The sequence below is a fragment of the Chionomys nivalis genome, chromosome 5, assembly GCF_950005125.1.
Source record: "Chionomys nivalis chromosome 5, mChiNiv1.1, whole genome shotgun sequence".
NCBI classification, from domain to species: Eukaryota; Metazoa; Chordata; class Mammalia; order Rodentia; family Cricetidae; genus Chionomys; species Chionomys nivalis.
The window spans coordinates 57,722,497-57,748,193 of record NC_080090.1 but is presented as its reverse complement, the minus strand read 5'-3'; the positions used below and the strand labels follow the sequence as shown (position 1 = coordinate 57,748,193).

The 25,697-nt window shown below is 42.1% G+C and overlaps 1 protein-coding gene across 2 annotated transcripts in view; it reads right to left on the bottom strand.

Moving 5' to 3' along the window:
• Prrx1 (paired related homeobox 1) overlaps window positions 1-25,697 on the bottom strand; it is a 66,968-nt gene that overhangs the window by 13,775 nt on the left and 27,496 nt on the right. For both annotated transcript variants that reach the window (XM_057770241.1, XM_057770242.1), the window contains exon 2: window positions 3,308-3,483. In XM_057770241.1, the coding sequence (XP_057626224.1) occupies window positions 3,308-3,483 (176 nt within the window). The remainder of the gene's footprint in view (window positions 1-3,307; window positions 3,484-25,697) is intronic.

Sequence of the window (25,697 nt, the reverse complement as noted above, 5' to 3'; positions counted from 1 at the left end):
TACATTTATTTGTACATCTCAAGGAATGCGGGTGGCTCTGGCAACTTCTGGGGTAGCTGATAATAAACTCATCGCTTATTAAACTGCTGCCATAACTAGTAACTCACACAGGACCTACTACACTGCTTCTACTTAGCATGACAGTTCTCCATGTTGGGTGTTTATTGTTGCTACTTTAAAGTTAAGGAACGTGTCTAGTGAGATTTCAGTTCTGAAGGTCACACAAATAATAACTGGCTGATCATTTTACTTAAGGATGTCTGGCCCATGACCACACAATTCTCTTATACTGCAATAGAATTTTATCATTCATTGATATTCATTCAAGGACTCTGTATTGGGTGCTCACTGGAGTGCAGGCCTTGTACCCAATACTGGGAAGAAAGAGATGAAGAGGACTGCTTTCAAGCAGCCTAAAATTTATTAAAGGGGGATGTGGAAGTGTATCTGAAATAATGCAAAACAAATATTTTAGTCAAGTTATAGAAAGTATGACAGTGTGTTGGAACAAACCACTCTAGGGGGTGGCATTTACCTAAAATACCATGTGACTATTGCCCCCACCATGGAAGTGTGTAGCATGTGGGACCTGAGTGGAAATCAGCAAAGGTGAGATTAGGCATCTCCTCCATACCTTCCCAGTCCTCAGATCTTTCATTTTAATATGAGTAACACATCGCTGTCAGAGTTAGCACTCTAAATGTAAAGATAAATGGTACCTGGCTTGAAACCTTCTACTGCCTTCCGACTGAAGAACAGAATGAATATTTCTTAACAAACACTATTCAAGAATTACCTCTTTTATTATCATAAAGCCACGTTATTTCTAGGGGTTCTTAGGCTCGGGGCTACCAGAGGAACCCCAAATGCAGTGGGTGACTGTCCACTTACACACAGCTACACAAGACATTTTCTTTATTGGCAACATTCTTTGTCTCCATCCAATATGAAATGGAAGATTTGATTGTAACATTGCTTCCTCCATGAAGTGTAGAGAAAGGCATAGATTAAGGTCTAAGAGAACTGGATAGAAATACCAGCTATAAAAAAAGAAAGAAAGAAAGAAAGAAAGAAAGAAAGAAAGAAAGAAAGAAAGAAAGAAAGAAAGAAAGAAAGAAAGACCAGCTATTTGAGACTAAGGATTTACCATTGAGCTGCTATATAATTTGTCTATTACTTTGTTTCATAGTTGATTAGAAATGACTGACGTGTTACAAATAGTTATGAGCTGGGCCTCAGTGTAAAGTTAATAAGGACATAGTCCCTCCATTTTCCTTGGGTAGATAGATCACTCTTTCTTCTACTCTATCAACAATTCTTGCAGAATTCTTTACTGTGGGGATTATATCATGGTGGCATCATTTGAAGGTCTGATCATCTTTTCCCTCTGGTTCAGACTGTGGCATTCTTAAGAAGAGGACCAGTGTCTCACTTATCACCAACAAAACGAATCAGGTCAAAAAGTCCACCTTTGCTCCAAAAGCATTTGAGGAAAGGGAGGGAAATAAATTTTGCAAAGCTGAATAAAGCTTATCCCTACACAAGAGGACTCCATCACCCAGTAAGGGGAGTTGACCCACAGATACCTCAATACAGTGCCTGCCATGTTATGACAAATGCCCCGAATAGAGAGTCCCAGAGTTAGGGGACTGGTTTGACCTAAGAAAGCCTAGGACTTTACGGAGAAATAGTGAAGTCACAGAGGAACAACTCTGGGCCACTCGCCTAGGACATTCACAGCAGTGGAAGGCATTGGTTTGCAGTGCAGTGGAAAGGGAAGGGGAAGAGTTAGATGGTAGACATTCAGGAGGTACATGGATGACATTCCCCTGTCTCTCCCACGATGTCTGTGTATAAGTGTGCATATACGTATGGACATGCATGATATTCAACTGTTGTAACTGGAAAAGATAATCTCCCAATTCAAAAGTTACCCTTCTGCGTTTTTAAAACAATTTTCACCATTGCACTGTCTATGGTTCTTTTTCAACTTTGAAGCGCTGTCACAAAATGGTACTCTAAGACACTAGGGGCTGATACTTGATTTAGTTTTTTACATACAACATATTTCGATGATATTCTTTCCCATCTCCCAGCTCCTCCCGGGTCCTCCCAACCTCCTTACCTACCCAATCTTGTTCTCTCTGTTTCTCTGTCCCTCTGTCTCTTTGTCTCTCTCCCTCTCTGTCTCTTTCTCTCAAATAAATAAATAAAACAAAATCAAAGGTCAAAACAAAAACATAAGAAAAAAAGCCAAAACAAAGAGAAGAGCATGTTTTGAGTGTGCATGTAAATGCCTGTGTGTGTGAATGTGTGTGTGCTTGTGAATGTGTGTGAATGTGTGTGTGTGTGCGTGTGAATGCGTGTGTGTTGCTCATTTAAGTTCTTTTATTTCACTGCAGGCTGAGTTTGGGGAAATGGGAGACATAGAGGATTAGGAAAGTGGAGGGAATTCACAGCTGTGTGTGAAAAGCAGCCCAGGGTGGTATGGTTCTGTGAGGACGATGGGATGGAGAGAGCAGGACTCTGATGCCACTATGGTGTGCTTGCTCGTGGGTCCTGACTGCCAACACAGGGGTGAATCTGCAGCATTCTGTTTCAGTTTCCTCGGGGCCACAGAAGAAAGATATCATTCCTTGCATCATTGTGCTGCAATTCTTTCTTGTGTCATGGGGAGAATGTTAAGGTGGAGCGCCTGTCTCCCCATGTGGAAAATCTTCCCACACCCCTCTTCCAACTGAAGGGGTCACCAATACTCTACCTTCCCATTGCTTGTTTTATTTCCTAGAGACATTGAAGACTAAAATAAGCTATCTACTTTGCTCCTAACTTAATTTTTCAATATCCATCTCCACTCTTTATCACCATCCATAAACATGAGTGCTTAGAACAAAGTACTGGAAGGTTTGTACATTCTCCCGTGCTGGAGGGGAAAGCTCAGGTGAGAGAGAGTTCATATCTCAGGCATGGCCACTCTAGAGCTCAAATTGAAAACTGGGGGTGTAGAGGAAAGCGGACGGCATAATAAAACACTGAAGTGTAAGGTTCACAACAGTGGGGAAGAGATGGCAGCCCTCCCTACAGCGTGTTCTACCCTTCCTGAGGCCTTCTGTTTGATTATTAAAACATTTCATTCAACCCAGAGAAACACAATAAAGATATGAAGTCTCTTGTCATACTTCATATATACAACTCTTATCAGTACCAACTCCAGTCCCAAACCTACAACTTGTATTCATAAGCAGTCTTTAGAGATGGGTCACTATGGAGGGAACACTTGGTGGCTGGCACTCAAAGCATGAGTTACCTGCACTCTGGCCTCAGTGAGGTTCACCCGACGCGCAAGATCTTCTCGTACAAAAGCATCCGGGTAATGTGTCCGCTCGAAGACACGCTCCAAGGCCTGAAGTTGGCTGCTGTTAAAGGTTGTTCTGTTTCTCCGTTGCTTTCTCTTCTTCTTCTCCTCTGAGTTAAGTTGATCATCTGAAACGGAATTGATTGGTGATAAGGAATGGATACCACTCCAGTGGTCCCAGACACCCTATGTTTACCATCATCTCTAATGAGAGATGCTTCTTCTGCTCACATTCCTAGCAAAGTGCTAGAGCCAAATGCTACTTTTCTTATCCGAATCCTGGCAAGGACCAAGAGTCTTCCTCAGTTCTGGTGTCTCATTGCATCTGTATGTAAGATTCAACCTCAGATGGCTGCCCAAAGAATATTACTCGCATGCTCTTCAAAGCCTGTTATGTAAAAGAGGGCTAAAGAAAAAAATCTCACGCTTGTCTCCGTATTTCACTAGAGATGGAGAAATAAAAGTCGATCACATGATACCTTACACAAAATGATGCTCATTCATACAGTTTCATTGCCAGCTACACCAGCCCCCTCCTGGCTCCTCTCTACAGCACAGTCCCGAGGTCAAAAGTGTACATTTATAGAAAAGAAACTGTCCAAACCCAACCAGAGCGATTTCCATTTTAACATGATTTCTCTTGGAAGCAGTGATTCAAAACATTATTCATTAAAACTCCATGCTCTTGCCCGGAAAGGTGTCAGCTTAGATCAAGTTTAGTGTCAGGCACAATACCGGGAACCTAAGCAACCATTAACTTGGGGCTACACCCTGAGAAAATACAAGGATAGGGTGTCGTTCCCTGAAACATTCTGCCCTGAGTAATAGGGTCCTGAGGACGGGGGGGAATCTTTTGATAATTACATCCCTGAATTTTTACCTGCTGGTATCTTTCTGGGGTTTGCTCTGAATTATTCCAAAGCCACCTTGGTTTGCTAATCATTCCGAGAGCAGCATGCTCCCATTAGAGAATAACATGGGCTTTGGTCTGAACCCCTACCCAGCTTCAGGATAAGAATGATTGACTGGGGAAGCCAAGAGATTGACCAACTGTGCTAATACCACTATCAACCCATTGCTCAGACACTTGAACTTCCCAGAGCCTCTGTGGTGCATCTCATACACATTCCTCTACAGCCCACATTGTCCACTAGCTTCTCACCACAGAGGCTCAGCCTAAAGAAAAGTACAAGGAGTAAAGATGACGGGAAAGGAGAAGTTGTGCCTTTGCTCCATCCTCAACAACAAAAAAGTAGCTCTCGACTCCTTGTTTCGAGCACATCTAATTTTGATTTTCTGTGACTAAACACATAGCACTCTCAACAGAGCTGCGAGCAAGACTCAAGATGGCTTAGTGACATCCAGCTCAGCTGTGATATTATTGTTGCCACAAACTAACACATTAGAGCCTGTTTCTAGATTCATGTTTGGGTTCAAAGTGCAGGTTAGACTGAAGACTCCTGCAGGGCGGACATGTAGGTCCCTGATGGCTGAGACGGCTACTTCACCCTCTGAGACTCCTTCCCCCTCACGCTCCTTCAGGACTTGGAATAGACATTGTATATTGTCCTTGGTAATTAAAGACCTGGATACAATAAACATTGACTGAATTTTTTTCTGTGGCAAACATGAAACTTCTCTTGTCTTCAAAAATGTTTCTATAGAAAAAAAAATGTGGAAGACCTTGCTCAGTTTCTCTAAAAAAGAGATTGCTGGCCACTCTTCCCTGACTGCTCTGTGAGTTCCATGAATCCTCTCTGTTTCTGATACTTCTGGCTCCTTGGCGGAGCTCCTGTCACACTCTACTGAGATTCTCAAGTCGGCCATATTTTGATGAGGCACTATTTGAGTCATAATTGCTAAGGTCTTTCCAGGCCTAGAACATCCAGTTAACGTGGCTGGCACTATTTACCTAGTAGGTAAATGTAGCCCATGATAGCATTACAACTGTGATTCAAACACATAGGACAGAACGTTTTTTCGCCATTTTCTTGCATGTACAATCTCTTCCCTGCTCACCTGTCTGAAAACATTTGTATTGTCCTTATTGTGTCCCACCCCCACTCCCATCTCTTGTCCACAGTTCCATATGCCTAGCTTTTCGGTGACTCTAGGTCTTCAGGGACTTTGAGAAAGTACCTTGTCTTGAAATTTCACATTTCCATTCAACATGACTCTGCAAAAAGTCCTCAGCTTCTATTCTCTTCTAAATCTGAGACCAATCAGACCTCAAGTTAATATTTTTTTTGTTGTATAAAGAAAACTCCAGATTAAGTAAATACTCTGATTTTTCTTCACTGAAGGAAATTCTTTCTCCTGTATAAACACAAGCTCCAAATCCTTTGTTCTGTTTTGCAATCCTGTTTCTCCTTGGACCGCCAAGCTCTGATCAAGATCAAGAGTATTTTCCATCTTGCTCCTAGTGCCGCAACCTGCCACATAATCACTCGGTAGGTCTTTGAAATCTCCCACCGTTGGTTGAAATTCTACTGACTGTCCACTATAAAACCACCAACTCCCCTGCCGTGGGAGTAAGGGAAATGGAGGATTACAGTTTATGACAGGGAATAAATAGCTCCATGATCTGAAGGGATTCCAGCAAGAGTTTCCCAGTGAATGTTCTTGTTGTTTTAACAAATGAAAACATGGGTTCAGATTATGTTGAAGGTGAGAAAAGACACGCAAATAACAAGGGTCCCGGGAGGCCGGCTCTGGCAAATGTCCTTCAAAGCCCCAGTCAAATGGAAAGAGACAATGACTGGGCAGCAGAGGCAGCATGCGCAGCAGCTCTTGGGCTCATCTGTCTTTGCTCACTATTCACAGCCCGAGGGGTTCCCCTACCGTGGAAGAACAGGCCCTCGTACAGTAGTATCTTCAACAGCAGGAGAGGATAAATAAACACCAGCGAAGTTTACAAATTCAGGGCACTTGAAAAAACGTGTGATAAATACACTCATCAGACTCAGGGCTCTGGTTGAACACAAGGAACAAAAGCAGCGAGTGTTTATCAGAGCAGAGGGTCGTCTTTCTGTTAGGACAGCAGCAGGGAAGGGGAACTGCAAACTGAGAAGTCCAGGAGCACCAATACCCAACTGGATAATGGGATGGGCATCATTCTTGGGCATCTTGAAGGGATTGGGACCTTACGACATGAATCGTGAATTAATTTTTATTGAAATCTTCTGTAAATCCAAGGGCTTTGTGGATTTTATAGGTTTGGGGTTTGACTACATTGCAAGTATGTAGCTATTGCTACTTTCTTGATGAGATGACTAACTGTCATTATTGACATGTGTAGTCTTACTTGGAATCATGAATCATAAAATGCCAACACCAAATGAAACCCCAGAAATTATCTAATTCATCTCTCTCATTTTACAGATGAGGTAAGGAAGGACCTAGAGGAACTATGCGATTTGCCCAAAATAAGAATGAAAATTTGAGATTTCAGGACAAAGCTGGAGGCCAAGACACCGAATTCCACTCCATTCTTCAGTACAAATGGCAATGTACGTGTGGTGCAAGAGAAAAAACAAGGAAGTATCCACAAGGAGAATAGACTGCTGCCCAGGGAAGTTATTCATGGGAAATGTTTATCATGCTAGCTGTGATAAAGACATTATAAGGAGGGTCTGTGAACAAGAATCAATGTGTCATATCCCACTCCTGCCAAGGCGCCCACTATAAAACGAAGCCATATTCATCTTGAGCAGCTGTTTAGTTCAGGTATTCTGTACTTTCTTTTTCAGTTGTCTTCCTAAGTATCTCCGATTATTTTATCTTTATTATTATCACCACCATCTTCCATCTTTTCCCAGGAAATGAATGGGCATATTTCTCTTTCATTTTAAGGGACACATTAAAATTGATGTGTCATAGGAAATACATCTCACATTTTACTTCCTGTGTTAGGACTTGACCAATAATATCATTCCATATTGACCTATCTCTTTCAAAATCCACATGCATTTGTTAATATTTTATCAAATATTATGTGGAAATTATGGTCCAGTTCTTTCCGGGTATATATTTTCTTGTTGTTGTGCACTCAGTCATTACTGTGGAAGAGCTAGAGGAAGCACAGATGAGCTAGCAATAAAGGTTGGATGAGTTAGACCTATACCATCATACAGAAGCAGGACTGAGAGAATTGGTACCCTGGTATCTAAAGGACTTGGTGATACCTGAATTGTGATGATACCTTTTAATAATGCAAAGAAACTAATTAAGTCAGGGATGTCTTTGTTTCTGGATAATTTTAAATACAAAAGGAAATATCAACCTTTTGTAGTGTGTCTTCTTCAGATCTAGACACAGGGAAAACCTTGGGGTACGGTTCCTTTGTAAATGCAGGGCTCAGTCCTTCATTTTCATCTCTTAAGTGAAAAGCAACCTTGAGATGAACGAGCGATTTATTTTTTTTTAAATATTTATTTATTATGTATACAATATTCTGTTTGTGTGTATGCCTGCAGGCCAGAAGAGGGCACCAGACCTCATTACAGATGGTTGTGAGCCACCATGTGGTTGCTGGGAATTGAACTCAGAACCTTTGGAAGAGTTGGCAATGCTCTTAACCTCTGAGCCATCTCTCCAGCCCCTGAATGAGTGATTTAAATAATCAGGAACACATTCAAGACAGAAACGCTAAAGAGTGGTGTTTTCAGTGGATCAAAGTATTAAGAACAGAGTATAAATGCTTCATAAGGAAAAGGAGCCAGAAACCCCTGTAAAATAAATTGTGCATCCATACATGGCTAAATAATAATAATAATAATAATAATAATAATAATAATAATAATAATAATAATAGTGCTCACTCTGGCTGTAGTATAAAGTTTACTCTGCATTCTGCTTGAGACGGCTGCCATTGCATTGGAGGTGAGATGAAGAAAGCAGAAATCGGTTCATCAGGACCAGAAGCTGTGGTAATCCCTACTTGCTAAGACCTTGCACCCCCCATGCAGTCTTTGACCTTCTGCTGTGCTGTGTCCAGTAGAAGAAACCTCTGAGGTCCCAGATCAATGGTCAGCCCCATATAATTTAAGTGTACAGTAAAAATATATTTTAGGAAGAAACTCGCTGTAAAATTGTGTTCCCTATGCCTGAGTCACATCAATTTGGGAAGAAATCTGATGCAAGAAGATAAAATGCCAACTTCAGTAGCAGCAACCAGCCACCACATCAAAGCTTGTCGTCTGTCTCTGGGCTAAAACCATGGCAGGCAAGCAGATCTGAAGTGCAGACCGCTGATGGCTTTATGGGCATTGAAGAATGTTTTCAAAGCAATTTATATTGCACAACAGCTACTTACTTTAATGGGATTTGTGTGGTTCGGGCCCTTTAACCTTTAGAAAATTGAGAGGAAGTATAATTGCAAAAGCCACTAAAAACTGTTTGGCCTTGATTGCCAGGCCTAGGAAAAGCAGTAAACTGTGGTGTTCATTTGCGTGTCTTTGGGTACACTTAGCTTTTGATGAAATCAGGACACCATCCTTCTAACATGTACCCTGATAAGTGCCTCAGGTACCACTGCACTGGAGACACTCGCAATGCCAACGGAGCTTCCTCATTCCAACGACCAAAGCCAGTGTTAGCAGCATGCTCACCCTTTCTCAACAACATGGTCCTTGCCTGGTCCTTCACCATTGAATTTCATCCATTGGGCAGAGAAACGAGGTCTCTGATAGTACAAATATGCAACTATTCAGTCATTGGAAATGAGTGATCACCTTGGAACTGCCAGGTGCATATTGTCTGGTGAAATTAGACACGTGTACTCTTTCCTGTACCATCATGTTGCATGCCTTTAGTTTGTTTTTAGTTAGGCATCAGTCTAAGTCTTACAAAAATATATTAAGACACTCAAAATGTGATGCTTCTTTCAAGAAAAAAAAGACTTAAAATATTCTAAAGATATAGGAAAAGGGGGTCGGAGGGATGGCTCTGTGGTTAACAGCATGTACTCTTTTCACACAGGGCCAGAGTTCCCAGCACCCCACATCATAACCACCCATAACTTGAGCTCCAGGGAATCTGATGCCCTTTTCTGGCCTCCACATGTCCACGGGCACCAGCACTCACAATCACAGACACACATGCACACAAACACGTACACACGCACTCACACACACACACACACATTTAGTCTTTTAAAAAAATTATTTTTATGGTGCTGACTGAAAGGGGGAGCCTGTGATTCTGTGTCCAACCTCAAACCGTAGCTTTCTCATTACAGCCAACCTTCCCGGGAAACGGAAAGCACTGAAAACGAGGAGGTACCTTCATGGGTTGATATTGCTTTAAATCTCTCAGCTTCCTCTACATCCTTTTGGGTCTGTGAGCCAAATGTATTTTCACAGTGCTGAAAATGTTAACACAGTCCGCAACTCTCAAGACGTGTCTCTTAAGGCTTTTCTGATCAGAATTCCTTGGATCAGAAAATGGAATGCAGTACAAACAAAACTTCCTATGGAGTCCCGTATCAGAACTCTAACATTTTCTGGGGCTATGTAGAATATGTATAAGGTTCTAGATTTAATCTCCAGAACCACCAAATAACAACACTACTACTAATAATAATAACAATAATACACTCTAGTTATTGGCTTGATAGAGACATAAAGATCTGTCTTTAGATACGTCCACTCCTCAGTTTCTGAATCTTCGATCCGATTCACCTAATTGCAGTTGAGGGGATACAGTGAAACAGAGCAGGAAGCTGACCAGCTTAGAAATCAGGATCACTGTTTCCCAACAACCCTACCCAACATTATCTGTGACCTTGGGCTGTGAGCTTCACTTTCCTGTGCCTGTTTTCAAAACAACAGAAAAAAGAGGAAGACTAACTTCTCAAGATTACCTGAGGCCTTCAGGGGTGCAGCCTGTGTAGTCAGTGGGGCAAAGGGAAAACATTTGTAAGTGGTTATAAGGCTGCTCTTGTGGGTTGACTTCTCCTTGGAAATGAACTAGTCACTAGTCGGGTCTTTGCCTTTGCGCTGATCCCTTTGCCTACAGATCCCCCTTGGTAGTGAGCCATCCTTTCACAGAATAGCTAGCTACAGGGAAAGTTTCAAGATCTTCAGATTTGGTGGCCACAGCTTGGTCAAGTTGGGTGAGCGTGTGAATGAGGCTGGAAGCTAAAAAGACTCATTCATAAAAACTTTAAAACTCAGCAGGAACAAAGACATGGTGGCAGACCCAGACAAGCATAGGGAGGTCCATAGCGTGTCCCAGATGCTCCACTGGGGGTGTTCTTCTGCTCTCGGTCAATTCCTGGCTTTTTAGTGAGCCAGGTTTTTTTTTCTTCTTCTTTTTTCTAAATTTCGCTTTGGAAAGTAAATATTCAAATATCAAGCAGATGCCAGCACTCAAATAGGTAAGGAATTCGTAACTGTTATAAGCAACCTTACCAGAAATTAGTATTTTCAAAACACAGGAAAAAGAAGAAGGCCAAAGGCTAAACCCAGGCTATGAAAATTCAATTATTCCCAGCTCATTTGCTTTGTGTTAGCTAATTTGGTTGCCACATGTATAAAAGCTAAAAGTCACATTATTCAGTATTTATTCAGTGAGTACTTTTTCTTTCTTTCTTTTTTTTTTTTTTTTGAACGTTTTGGAAAATTCCAAAAGATTTTTTAAAAGAAAGGAAAGAAAGAAACCACCACGGGAGGCAAAATTCTAAGGAAAGAGTAAATTCTGAATCAGATTTTAGAAGGTTTCTAAACCCTGGATATTGCAGGTGTGTGGTCGCCTGAGGTGATTGCTCCCTTCACAGGCAGGCAGCTCTGGGTGAGCTAAGTGCTGCTGCTGCTGCTGCTGCTGCTGCTGCTGCTGCTGCTGCCTGGTGACATCCTTCCTCTGCAAAGACTGTTTCCACTTTCTAAAGGCCTTAGCATCCGTCATGACATTGCCGGTAGGAACTGGCAATATCATGAGGATTCCACATGCTCCAGGTCATTTTTAAGATGATTCTTTTATTTGTCACATTTTTAAACTGTTACTTGAAACAGGCTTCAGAAAAAACACTCCTGGGAGTGGACTGCAATGAGTAAGATGCCCGTAGTTAATGGATGAACTCAGCTCTCAGAAGGGCGGGGCTAATGAAATGGAGAAGGCTCTTCTCCTTGGATTAAAAAAGAAGTGACTAAAAGGTGTGTGAGCTCTTTTTGAGTAGACTGTGACTTGTACTGCCTTACATATTTTTACTTAGGTTGAAAGAACAAGATGCTTCTAGCAGAGAGGCCATAAAGAACAGAGTGCTAGGTGCCCCTCACAGTGAAACACAGGGGCAAGGGCATCTTAGTCTCTGCCAGTAAACAAGGAAGTCTGAAGAGATTACTTCCTTCCGGGTGGTTACTCTGGTCTTCTGTTCCAAAATAATCAGACAACAGGAGGATGCCAATGTGCCCAACACAAGGAGTCTGACATTTAAAAATAGTGTAGTAAAGGAAATGAAAACTCTCCTTAGAGAAGGAGACAAGGGAAAGGATGGTGCTCACAGATCAGAATTTTTATTTTTGCAGGGTGGTGAGCGGACACTATTCCATAACGTCCCTGGGCTTCAATAGTTTCGTATGCAAACTCAGCTGCTGTCTCAGTCAGTTCGGGCTGCCCTCATCAAACACCGTAGACTGTGAGCTACAGAACAGAGATGCATCTCTCATGGTCTGGAAACTGGGGAGCTCTAGAGCCTGAGTGTGGGCCTACCCAGGTCCTTGAAAATAACAGAGTGGAGAGTGTTTTCCTGGGGTAACAAGGATCAAACTCTATCTTGAGGACTCCACCCTCATGACTTCATCTGAACCTAATTACTTCGCCAAGACCTGACCTTCCAACAGGCCACACTGAACGTTGTAGCTAAGATACCCGAACTGTGGTGGGGTGGAGGTGAGCACTTACTCCATGAGAATTGCTTTGTCACAGAGAATTCCCGGGCTTTCAGAGAAGCCCAGTTACACCACCAACTAGTTACACACCATTGTCTTTTGCTTTAAAGCATATTGTGTCTTAGTAATTATTATTAGTAATTCTGGAAATGAGTACGGGAGAATTGGATTCTAATTGAAGGAGTTACTGGCCAAGTCTGCATCAGCCTGCAGTGCCAGCAATGTCTCTCTGTGGCATCGTGGGGTTGTTTTTATTTCAAGGACCTAACCATACAGAAAGCATCCAGTAGTTGTTTGTTTTAGATAATAACTAAATTATGCTCTTTTGGTGGCCATGTGTTCCTTTTTTTTCTTTCTTTTTAAAGAAAATCATTGACTGGATTATAAATTATATGGAGGCTGTGCTGTAATTAGCATGCCTGGGGAAACCCTGGGTGACTGACAAAAGCCTGATTGCCAAAAGAATCTTATAGGGATAAATCTCCAGATTGAAAATGATATGAGCCAGGCAGGGGTGGCGCACGCCTTTAATCCCAGCACTCGGGAGACAGAGGCAGGCGGATCTCTGTGAGTTTGAGGCCAGCCTGGTCTACAAGAGCTAGTTCCAGGACAGGAACCAAAGGAACACAGAGAAGCCCTCTCTCGACAAACCAAAAGAAAAAAGAAAAAAGAAAATGTGATACGAATGTTATTTAGAAATAACTCATGTTTAATGACTGTCTAGACCAGGAAGAAACCTAGCAGTCAGTTACCCTGTTCTCTAGCTGAACTAACAGGAAGCGGTACTAACTATATAGCACTTGCCTGTCTTCCGTCTTTGACCTCCTTTCCGTGAGTTAGGGCATTCTTCTTACTACAAACACTGTTTTTATCCACGGCTGGAGAGCAATTCTGAAATTACCGACTCTGACTGCAGTCAGAACCAATCATGATCTTCACATCCTCTTACTATCACCCCAAATATCTACCAATTTCCTGTTGCCATGGGAAAGTGGGCTCTCTGGATGCAGAGAAGTGAGACACACAGTCTGCTCTCAGCCGATTTGATGCTGCTTTGAGAAGCAAAATTGCAAGAATGTGAATGGAAACGTAGAAAAAGAGAAAATATGCATTAGACTCAGTGGCCACCAGAGCCAGCAAAGGCAAAAAAGGAGGGCTGGGATCCCATGTGCATGCTGGGGTGGAGACACATCCTGAGTGGGCTTCCTTCTCTCCCATTGGAAGCTCCGCATCCTTCCTCAGTTTCAGCATTGTTTTGGCTCCATTCTCTCTACTCCAGCAGTAGCACTGATGGTACCAATATCTTTGAGGTTTTGTTGTTGTTCTTGTTAGTTTGTTTACTTCTATTGTGTCTCTTGTGACCTAATGAAACATCCTTGACCCTACCCTTAGTCATGCATTTTACTCCTCTTCGAAGTCTCAGTTTCCTGATATCTCTTGGCAGGAACTTCTTCTAAGAAGCAGCAGACCCTTTCCATTGTTCCCTGATTCCCAACATTTTAGCCCACTTAGTAACCCGTGTGAACTCTTATGGCTATCTGGAATGTCTTATGTCTGTTGCCGACACAGTGGACTGTTAGATCTTGAAAGCAGGCACTTTGTCTGACTTGCTCAGTGTGACACTCTTGCATTCAGTAATGGTACCCAGCACAGTTTAAGAACTTTCCTTGGAATAACTAAAGGAATAAACTAAGCTGTTTAGTGAAGCTGCCTTACATGACCTAGCCAGTTCACACTTAGCTTGAGCCTGGCAACTCTTTCGGACATTGGTTTCAAAAAAAAAAAAAAAAAAGACAAAAACACCTTGGCACACAAATTTTTGAACAACTAAGGTTTCCTGTAGTCTTGATAAAGGACATAATGTCCAGGGTTAGCATTATTCAGATCTTTGATGCACTCTCTCCATCAGTGACTTTGCATCAGAAATTATCCAGTAGATCAATAAATCTTCTCAGTTGAAAAGGGAACCCTTGAAGGCAGATGAAGCCTTTAATAAATGTTAGTCCCTGATAAGGGCAGCACATATGGAATTATTGACCGGTTTGGTCTTGTGAAGGTGAAGGAAATCTTCAAAGAGGGCTCAGTTCAATTATGTCTGTGCTCCAAAAGACGTGCGTACTTTAGATTGCTTTTCTTCTACTCAGTTGTCTCCAGGCACTGTGTTCGCTGTTCCCTTTCCCTGGCAAGAAAGCTTGGGTGAAAGCTTGCCTAACTCACTCTCTAACATACAGGAACATGACTGCCTGTCAACCACACCTAACCTTAATTATATGACGATTTCGTGCCCAGGGAGTTGTGTTTTAACTAGCAAGGAAGTTGAAGAGTTGAGGTCAGATGAAAAAAAAAAAAAGAAAGTCAAATTTGGGCAAGCTTCATGTGGAATAATCTTATTCCACTGAGGCATGCGCCCTGGTTTTAAGCATCCTCAAGAAGTCCTTGTTAGTCGATGGTCCTGTCTGCCTGGAGTGGAGACTGTGAGTGACCTGTGTGTCACCTGACTCACATCATGACCACGCTTCCACACCCCAGTCTATGAACACTGGTGGGAAGAAGACATGCTGTCCCAGTTCACAGCAGGAAGAAGCCAGGGTCAAAGACAGCCATAATTAAAGGCTTTGTTTATTGAAAAGAAAATGGTAAGCAGAAGAGGGTGACAGCATTTCAGTGACCACTGGGTCACTCCCTCAGCATCAGTTTCCAGTGTGCCTCCCATGCCAGGCATTCTCCTTTCTGTAGCCACGGGTCACTTCTCAGCTTTGATATACCTTTAAAACTTTTTGATTTTCTGGTTACTTTTAAGGAAAGCTTTTCAGACTGTCTATGCTGCTCTGGCTGTCCTGGAACACACTCTGTAGATCAACCTGGCCTAGAATTCACAGAGATCCATCTGCCTCTGTTTCCCGAGTGTTGGGGCTAAAGGGGTGTGCTTCCACTGCCCAGATGAGGAAGAACTTTTTTAAATTATGTGTTGTGTGTGAGTGCATGTACCTGCAGAGTTCAGGGGTGTCAGAATTCCCCCCTTGGGACTAGATTTATAGACTGTGGTGAGCTCTCCAATGTGCATGTTGAACTTGGGTTCCCTGCAAGAACAATAAGATATCTTAGCTACTGAGCCCTTCCGTAGGTCATCTAAGCCCAAATTGTCATTACTACACATGTAGACATATGAGCAACACAAAATGGACCCAGCAATATGTGTGATATGCATGTGAATGAGTGTGGGATGTGTGTGCGCTCAGGAAATCCACAGCTGAACTAGTAACACCAATGCTATAAATACAAGAACTCAAAGCAGATCCAACTGCCTGTGGTAAAAAAAAAAAAAAATAAAATAAAAAAATAAAAAAATAAAACCAAGACTCTTGCACTGTGAAAGATTTACTTCTCTGGACTGTCTGTAGAGCCCACTAAGGCTGTTGAGGTCTATCATCGTTACCTGGTGGGGTACTAACTATATCTGGTAACTCACTTTGACATATTAGTTGCTGGTGGGAGTTCCCAGATAATGGCTCATATGTCACTGCCAGCTGGGCTTCACTTCAAAACAGAAGAAAATTTAAATAGATATTTCAGACATTTGAAATTTAAATAAAGCATAGCAGAGCCTGCAAGGTGCCAACTGGCACGTTGCTCCGGTTGGCATGACCTAGCACCACATCAATGGGCTCTTAAATCTTTGTACAATTCACGCATGGAAAAAAAATGGAAAGTAATGGAGACATTGAAGAAAATCACAAAGAGAAAAAAAAAAACTTCCATTAAAATCTGAGTGTTTATACGTTGATATTGAGACAGTCCCAGTCCCACTAGAACCCAAATGATATGTGTAACTTTGGAGACATTGGAGGTGTGTATTTCAAAGTTTTGAGCTAAGCTACTATGTAAGTTTTATGGGTCCCTCTAGAAAAAGAGGGTATTTTTTGTCAGAACTGGAAAAATAATGACATAAAACATCCAGTCCCAACAGCATTGAGGCCTGTTAGTTAGATTTCTCTTCCAAGAGAATTCAGCTTGAGTGTCTAATACTTAACATTAAAAAACTTTTCTTTACTGAAAATGACCCATGTGGAGACCAACTGAGGAACCTGCTCATCATTTAATTTGTTCCAGTTGTGACTCTCAGGAAGGGGAGCTTCTCCAAGACTGTCACATGTGGGGGTGAGGAACATGAGCAACATGTATGTCGCTGGCTTTCTGAGGGACACCCCGCTTATCAAGATTCCCCAAAGAACATGAGATAACTGAGAAGGAGAGTTTGCAGACAGCCCCTGACCGTCACTGCAGTGACCCAGAGTCAGTAAATCAGCTACATGGTAGGCAACCAGCTACACCTATGGATACAATGACTGTTTGGAATGTGTTTTTTATGGTCTCCAGCCCAAAGCTAACTACAACCTCAAGATTTTTGAATCTCAGAAAAGCAAGTGGAGATCCACACCCCCACGCTCTATTCTTAGCATGCTTAGAACAGATTTCCACCAGCAAAGCATAACGGAATTGTATTCTCAACTTCTGAGCATTTAACAGGTCAGGTTTCTGTAGGTCCTTTCTTCCAAAGACCATAAAACACCTCACATATGTTATTTCATTTATATTCCAAATGTTTCTGGTATAACAAAGGAGCACTTAGTACAATTTTAACCAAAAATGGATAATTTAACAAATTAAAGCATAACTTAGTAAAGTCTTATCCATCTAATTAATTGCAGAAACAGCAGCACCTAGTAACATTTTGGAAAAAAATAGCCAATCAGTAGGTTTTTTATTTCTACCTTTTAATTAAAATTTGTCTGGGAACAGTGGTGGCACTGGAGTGATAGGTCAGCAGTCAAGATCATTGTCTGCTCTCCCAGAGGACCCAGGTTTGATTCCTAACACACACATGGTGACTCACAACTGCCTGTAACTCCAGCGCCAGGAAATCTGATGCCCTCTTCTGGTCTCTGTGGGCATTGCACACATGTGGCCAGAGACTCACATGCAGACAAAAAAAATTCATACTACTACTAGTAATAATAGCAATAACAATAATAAATTTTCTTTTTCTGTTTCCAACCTCTAGGCCACATTAATTTAATTTTTCTTCCTTAACTCTGAATTGGTATTTGATTCAAACAATTTATCACATTGGAGCATATTTCTTATTAGTTGGAAGACAGGGTCTGCAGAACCAGACTGAATCTGTCACTTACTTCAGCAGATTCAGCCTTCTCGAGCCCAAGTTCCTTAATTGACAAATGAAAAAAAACTGTAAATATTTTCAAGGCTAATTTTGTGAGGTCCAGGTAAGTGTTCTAAAACCACATGTGCACACGTACACACACATTACAGGGGCACATATGTGAGACATTATTTTACATTCTATGAAGGCAGAGAATATTTTTGCCTTCTTATATGCTCTCAAGGATCTAACATAATGTTGGTGGATATGATTTTCCAGGTAAGCACTTAATAAATATATTTTAATGTTAAACAATTATTGATCACTTGTTATTTGCTTCCAGCCACCATTAATGTGATTTACATGCTCTTTATGATTTTATTTCACTGTTACTACTATGTCTGTTCTATATATGAAGACACTAAAACGTGGAAGCCTGAGCATCCTGGCTGAGGCCATGCAGATGACATCTAGTAATTTCGCTAAAGAATCCAAGTTCTGAAAAGCTTTGCTGTGTTTGACATTCAAGGACTCAATGATCTTGGAAGAACTCAGAGCCTATAAAGTGTCATTCCTAAGAACTAATAAGCAAGGGAAGAAATTGGGTGTGGTGGGATATGCCTCTATTGCCAGCACATGGGGAGTAGACACGAGAGGGTTGCAGAGTCAAGAGCAGCCTGGGCTGCACAGTGAAACCAGGTCTCAAAACAACAGAGAAAGCAAAAGAGGAGGAAGAAAGAGAGTGACGGAAGGAAAGAAGGAAATTCTTTAGGAGACAGGAATTTTTCCAAATATATTGGATACCATTTTAGCTCAGAAAGTGGAATAGATGTATGAGCCTTCCTCTTCTTCTGATCAGGGTGTGATCAGATGATTTTCATAAGACATATATTTGTCTAAGAAACGTTCATACTTATTTTGTTTTACTTTGAGAACTGAAGCTCTGGGATGTATTGTGATTGCTCTCCCAATTCACATCACAGAGCGTTCTTGGCTTCATGGGAGCATAAATCTGACCGTGCATGAAGACAACAAGAAAACATCTCACTCAGATCTATCACCGTTTTATTGTACTTAACTTCATAAATCATATGCTGTAGCCTCAGCTCTTTGAAATCCCCAGGTTATTGGAAATACTCTCTTATTACCATGTATGGGAGAGACATACTGGACTGTCTTCATCTCAATTATAAAAGTAAAAAATAAATGATAATAATAGCAATTGGAGTGTTCACGTTCATAGAGGGGTTAGATGATAAACAGCTGGAAACAAATCAAGACGTGGCATCTTACATCAACATAGACAGTAACCTTGATCCTAGGACCAGTTAGCCCCATGCTTATAAAATTAGACTGGACAGTTCCATGTTTAGTCTTTTTGTATAAAAAAAATATATTTAGTGAGCAGAAGTGCAGGTCTGCTTCCTCCTAACACACCCATTACACAGTACCAACTCCATATGGAAAGTTTAATGAATCTACTTCTTAGATGGTTCTTTCAAATTCTTCTACCCCTTAGACGTTTAGAATGAAGATTTTATGCCCTCTGAAATGGTAATGCCTGAGAAATGCAAGCAAAGCTTCTGGTGTGGATGGAGATGAAGCAATCAAATGCCCACAGGTTAAACTGAGTTCACCTCCAAGCTTTATGTAAACTTGCAACTCATGGAATTCAAATTAAGCAGCAATTAAAAAAAAAGTCACAATTCATATTTCCTATCCTTTGCTTTCTTTCTGGTTATTGTAACTTATGTTTAATGAACAGCAATTGGTCGGTAATTATGAAAGGTGAGTCCCCTCCAACAAGGGGTTCATGGTTTAGCAGAGGGGGAAAGGAGAAATCATGTCACCAAGTGACTTCAACAAGTGAGTGAAGTAAATTAAGTGAGGGTGTGCACTTCTAAAGTTGGGGCACAGACCAACCGTATTTGACAGATGAGATTAAATGATAGAAAAGAGTCATAGAATAAAAGGAAGTGATTACATTGTACTTTCAAAGAAAAAAAAGTACATATTTTGACCAACTGGGAAGGAAAAGAAACTACTTGTAATGAGTAGAGTATGGTGATAAATAGCAGCGTGACTCATGGCTAAAAATGTATCTGTACCTCATTTGTTCCCTAAGACAGTGTTATTGTGACTTTAGGGTTCAGAGAAGAAAGCTTGTCAAAAGCGCAGCGTCAGTCAGAGACAAAGATGGTGGCATTCCAGTGTTGCAGACACTGGGAGTTTGGGAGCTGTGAGCCAGAAGAGAGGTAGAGCTGAGATGGAGAAGGTGGAAGGCAGTGGCCCTTACAGCGTTCCCTGGTCTTTAGACCGTTAGTGCAAGCAAGTTAGCAATGTGGTTCTGGCAGAGCGGTAGGCACCCAAGCACGTTTGCCTTCCCTACTAGGTCTTGGTGACTACGCAGAGTCCAGGTTTCTCTGGGTACGAAACAAATGCCCTTGTTCTGAGACTCGGAAGAGGTTGTTCCTGAGAATACGCTTTGTCCTGCTGCTTTAGTGGATGGTATGCCTCTCTGATTCCCAGATGTCTACCTTGGCCCTGCCCATCACCACGCACTTTCTCCTCTGTCCTGTTCTCTTTCTAAATCTCCAAACTCATATTGTTTCTCAGCCTCTGAAGTGTATACATACATACATACATACACACACACACACACACACACACACACACACACACACATATATATATATATGAGATCTGAAAGATTTTTCCAAATGGCCCAGATATTCCTCCTAAAGGCCTGTGTTCACTTCTATAAGCAACAAATGATCACACAAGTCATTAATGGCTCTAACCCAGCTGGCCATGCCTTGCACTCTAATATTTCACCTGAGCCCTACTTCCTGGGCCCCTGGAGCACCACACTGTAAGCAATTCGAGTCATAAAATAATAATAATAATAATAATTTCCAAAACCATAAAATCAGATATGGCAATTCACTTGCTTTTTAAAAAATGACCACAGGATGTTTTTTAAGCTGCCAGCTCCACTGACATTCAAATATCATTGCAGACATGTGTGCAAAGGTCCTTAAAATCCATCTGTTTGTGTTGTGAGGCAAGCCGGCACGTCTCAGAATATGGGGGAGTAGTAATATCAATTTAATTCTAAGCAAGCCCTTTCTTTTGAGCCAGAGGGAGCCTGACCCTACCATTTATTTACCAGGCACAGTTCCTTGTAACTTTCTATTCTAGTTGGAGGTGACAGACCCTTGGGGAAATCGGTCCCTAGTTCTATAGTCCACGACACCCAAGATTTCTGTGAACTGACTATGGCGTTGTCTTCTTGGCCTCTATGTGGAGGAGCTTTGTACAAACCGGAGCCTCTGCAGCGAAGATGAAATGGAGAGAAGCGCATGTCAATGCTCAACAAAGCCTCACTTCAAGGAACTACTTTACTTCTGAAAGGGTTTTGTTAAAGGGTAAAAGTATAAGTGGGAAGAAACTTTATTACTCTTTTCTAGAGAAACAAAACTGTCTTTTCCTTCCACAAGAAAAGTCTTTTCTGGGCTGCAATTGGCAGCCGGTCGGCCTGGCATTTATCTCCCGCGTAGAAAGTGCTTTGTCAGGCGCTCTGTGACCTAACAATAAGCTGAAAAACACACCACAGACGTCCACTGTATTTTATTTGGCAAGGGGGAATTATTTCTCAGTACAAAGTATTTGCAACTGGCATTGGTTAAACAAGAAATTACAACCTTGAAAAGCCCTATTTATCATTAGCTGCAAAAGTGCAGACTTCACTGTCAATTACCCTGACAAAGGATTACGGACCATCAACACAGCACAAGGAATTGCACAGTCTTGGCTGCCTGGGCCTCACTGAAGGGAGGATTGGAAAGGGTCCCCTCCTCTAGAGACCCCTTGGCCCTTCCGTTATACTCTCCCCCTACAGCTGTGAGGGACTCTCCCATTCTCTCTCTTCCTTTACCTGGAACTAGCTGGTGCTGGGAGGCAAAGAGAAGAACACTGGGTTTCAACAGCATCTTCCAACCCACTGGCTGAACCCAGTCCCCAGCCATCTTCCTCTGGTTCTGCTCTGAATGGATTCTGATGGGGTCACTAAAAAGTACAAGATTGATTTCTGAAAGCTACAGAAATAATAGGTGCTAATTCTCCCAATTCCTCCAGGAGGCTAAGTAGAGAGAACACTGATTCGAATAAACAAAGGGTCTCTACTGTGATTGGTTCTAATTAACGTCTCAATTCCTGTGTGGTGCCTATGTATTAGTCCAACCTACCTCAAAATGACTTAAGGTCCTCAGGATAGAAAAGTAAAGAAATGCTTTGCTTTCAGGCCATTCAGCTTTTTGAACAATATCTTTTTTTCTCAAGTGGTTATATAATAGTAATGGATTTTTCTCAAGGAACAGAGATAAACCAGACAGACAGAGAGATGGAGATCCTACTAAGCTTCAGCTTTCCTGAGGAGCAGGGTTTCTGACACACTGCTGCATCTGACACACACACTGCTGCATCTGACACACACACTGCTGCATCTGACACACACACTGCTGCATCTGACACACACACTGCTGCATCTGACACACACACTGCTGCATCTGACACACACACTGCCGCATCTGACACACACACTGCTGCATCATCTGACACACACACTGCTGCATCATCTGACACACACACTGCCGCATCTGACACACACACACACACACTGCCGCATCTGACACACACACTGCCGCATCTGACACACACACTGCTGCATCATCTGACACACACACTGCCGCATCTGACACACACACTGCTGCATCTGACACACACAGTGCTGCATCTGACACACACACACACTGCTGCATCTGACACACACACTGCTGCATCTGACACACACACACACACTGCTGCATCTGACACACACACTGCCGCATCTGACACACACACACACACTGCTGCATCTGACACACACACTGCCGCATCTGACACACACACTACCGCATCTGACACACACACTGCCACATCTGACACACACACTGCCGCATCTGACACACACACTGCCGCAAGTGCATTATCTGAAATGACCCCCAAGGATTTCTCGCAGCAATGAGGCTGACATCTGAACTACACTTCTCTTTAGTGTTTTTGCTCATTTTGATCATAGTTCTCTAAGCACACCAACATTAATAATGAATGCCCAAGGACGAAGTGAAGGAGCACAGTGTATATAAATCACTTCTACACAGTTGGACACAGTATTCAAGGGATGCTGGGGACATAATAATGCAGATGATAGAAAAGTCAATGGCAGCATGACATGCAGGGGGTATGTAGTGCTAAAAGTTACTACCTAAATTAAAATACCTTTTAATTTTAATATGATGAAGGGACACTGTGATGGGTATACATATATAGATATGTAACTTGGAATATATAACTTAGAGACATATATATATTTTCCAAGTTTCATGTATGTATAATCTTAACTACATAAACAATATTCAGCCAGACTAAGGTATTAGCTTTGTACAATGGGTTTTTAGAAAGCTTTAACACATGTTAATAGGCTCAGACTCAATCACAACCCTTCAGGGAAGACAATTTCCATTGCAGCAAACTGAGGCTCAAAGATATGAAGTGGCTAGCTCGGGAGAGAGCAGCTCTGCTCCACAGCCAAAGCTAAGGCACAGCTGCTCCGGGTGGTGGCTGTGTCGTTCCCTCTGCCCTTTCCATCTCTCCCAACTGCGTGTGTGTTGGGGGGGGGGGCTCTTGAATCTGCTGGCTCCCTTGCGTTCCTATCTTTTCCAGTTAATGTATGTTTAAGCAGTGGGTCTGTTCATGTGCATGGCCCCAAATTTCTCCCTTTCATTTTACTCTTCTGTGGACATACCAACTATCACAGGGATATCCTGTGTCGATGACCTCCTCCAAAAATCACGCGAGTTTGCATAGCTTTATTTAGCTCTATTAAGTTCAAAGAATGTGCCAGGCAGATTCGCAGTCCAAAAATAATCTCCTTTTATTGGCACTCTAAATTACCTCATGGAGCAGTGAGCTGAGCTAAATTAAAGCTTTCATACAGCAAGACCCAGGGATTTTTACTGAGTGGTAACCGCTTTCTCTCTGTGTGAGAACTTTACTGTTTCCTTCCTCTGAGAGAGACTGTGCTTAGAGGCAAAGCGGCTCAAAGCAGATCTGTGAGAACTCATTTTATGTGACAAAGACTCTTAGTGTAAGCCCCTGGTGTGGAATATTTAAATCTTTATAGGTTTTCCTAGCTTTTAGGCTCATTTGCATATAAATGAAGGGACACGAACCTCTAGCACAAATGGCTGAATAAGTTCATCGTTTTCCTCCTAATAAGAAAGTCGGGTCCCTAAGAGTCATTGAGGGAGGGATTTTTACTTATAAATGACGTTAAAGAGCTTGACGAGCCTTAACTACATCCTTTCTGGACCTCCCCCTGCACCTTATGTTGTCTTTTTCATAACTGCTGGAAAACTGTGGTACATTCCTCTCTGAGACCTGCGCGTCAGAGAACAGCCCATCTAAAACAGAAATTAGGAAATTAAGAGCAGTCACAGCTTCCTTTTTTCTCTAATTCAGAATGCCCGTGCTGGTCTCAGCTGGCAGTGGGGTTACCACTGTTCTCTCAATGTCTGGGTGATAAGCGCTGGATTTTTGAACAGCTAAGACCAGCATGCCTGGGACTTCTTGGTGTCACCCTGTATTGAACGAGTGACCTGTACAGCGTGAGGCCTGTGTGTGTCCCCTGTGCCCCTGCTTCTTTACTGGGTTTTGGACATATGCACTGTTATACACCAAAAAAGCTAAAGTGCCATAGTCTTCATGTAGTTTGAAGAAAAGTCTGTCTGCTTGTATTTTATTTCTCCCCACTGAGCATCTAGACCATGTAGGAAAAGCCACCCACTGTTTCTCTGGACATGTACTTTTACTTCAACAGAGGGTCCAGTGAAGTTCCTAGAGAACCAAGCAAAAGAATTTACCCAAGAAAAACCAAGAAGAGAAAGTAGAGGTCAAGGCACGTGGGAGAGGGATGCGAAGCTTTGTCTCTCTTGTGCAAGAGATTACATGTGAGAAAGTGCGCTGCATGTGGGTTTCCTATTGAGGGGAAGATGTAGGAAATATAACCAACATAGTGTTCTTATGTCCAAGTGAAAAGGTCCCAATGCGGGTGACATAATGCTGATACTCCTGACTCTAAGGCAGAAAACACTCTTCTCCAACTACTGCTGAGAATCTCATAGCCCCCCAAACACAAAAAATAAATGGCCCAACCTTCTACCAGCTCAACATGAGTTCTCTTGTGGTTCTGATAGAAGGAGGAGAAAAAAGAAATCTATAATCACATTGAATATTTAGCTGTGTAGTATTGAGAATTTAGTGTCTAATGGATCAAAAACACACACAGCTGTGGAAAAGCCATCGATGAAACACAATGGACAGTAAATAGGAACACAGACTCCAGTACCTGTTTTGCAAGCTAGCAAGCTGGCTCTGGGCACCCACTCTCTTTCGCTCCGTCTGTCAGTGGTTTGGAGGGGCACCATCTCTGGCTCCTTTTCCCTCTAGTAGTCCATTGCTAAAGTTACTGCTTCTGGTCACACTAACATCCAGTATCTCCCATCTCAGACCTCCAAAGACATTCAGTGGACTTCTCCCACCATTACCAGGGAGTGGGGCTTGACCACAACAAGTTCGGTGAGAGCAAACCACGTCAGAGAACCTTGGCATTCTCATCTATAACAAATTTCATGGAGAAGCTAAATGACAAATTAGCAGAACTGATGCCTCTAGCCTACTCCTAATTCCTGAGTCTGTTCTTATTCTAACAACAACAACAACAACAACAACAACAACAAAACAAAACAAAAAAAAAAAAGCAAAATCCTAAGATGCTAACATACTTTTGAATTTTATCTGTGGGACCCTTTCAAGCACAGCTGTTACTTGTTAGACTCCTGTGGCTGAAAGCATTTGGTTGCTACAAGAAAAAAAAAAAAAGAAAAGAAAAGAAAAAGAAAACCAGTAAAGTTTTATTTATAATCTACTCTCACTGTAAAATGGTAGACATTCTGAATTCATAAAAAGATGTGCTTGGTACTAACAGCATAACTATGTCTCCTTAAAACAGCAGTAAAGGCTGTGGGCCTGCTTCCCAGGTTTAAGCACTATCTCAGTAGGGTCTTATTTTCCCCAGATGGATGGCTGTGTTTCTCAGCCCCGGGACAGCTTTGCAGGGCTGTGCCTTCCTAGCTGGGAACACGGTTTATGCGCGTGCATACCCAGAATTCTCATACAGTTTTCCAACAAGAGC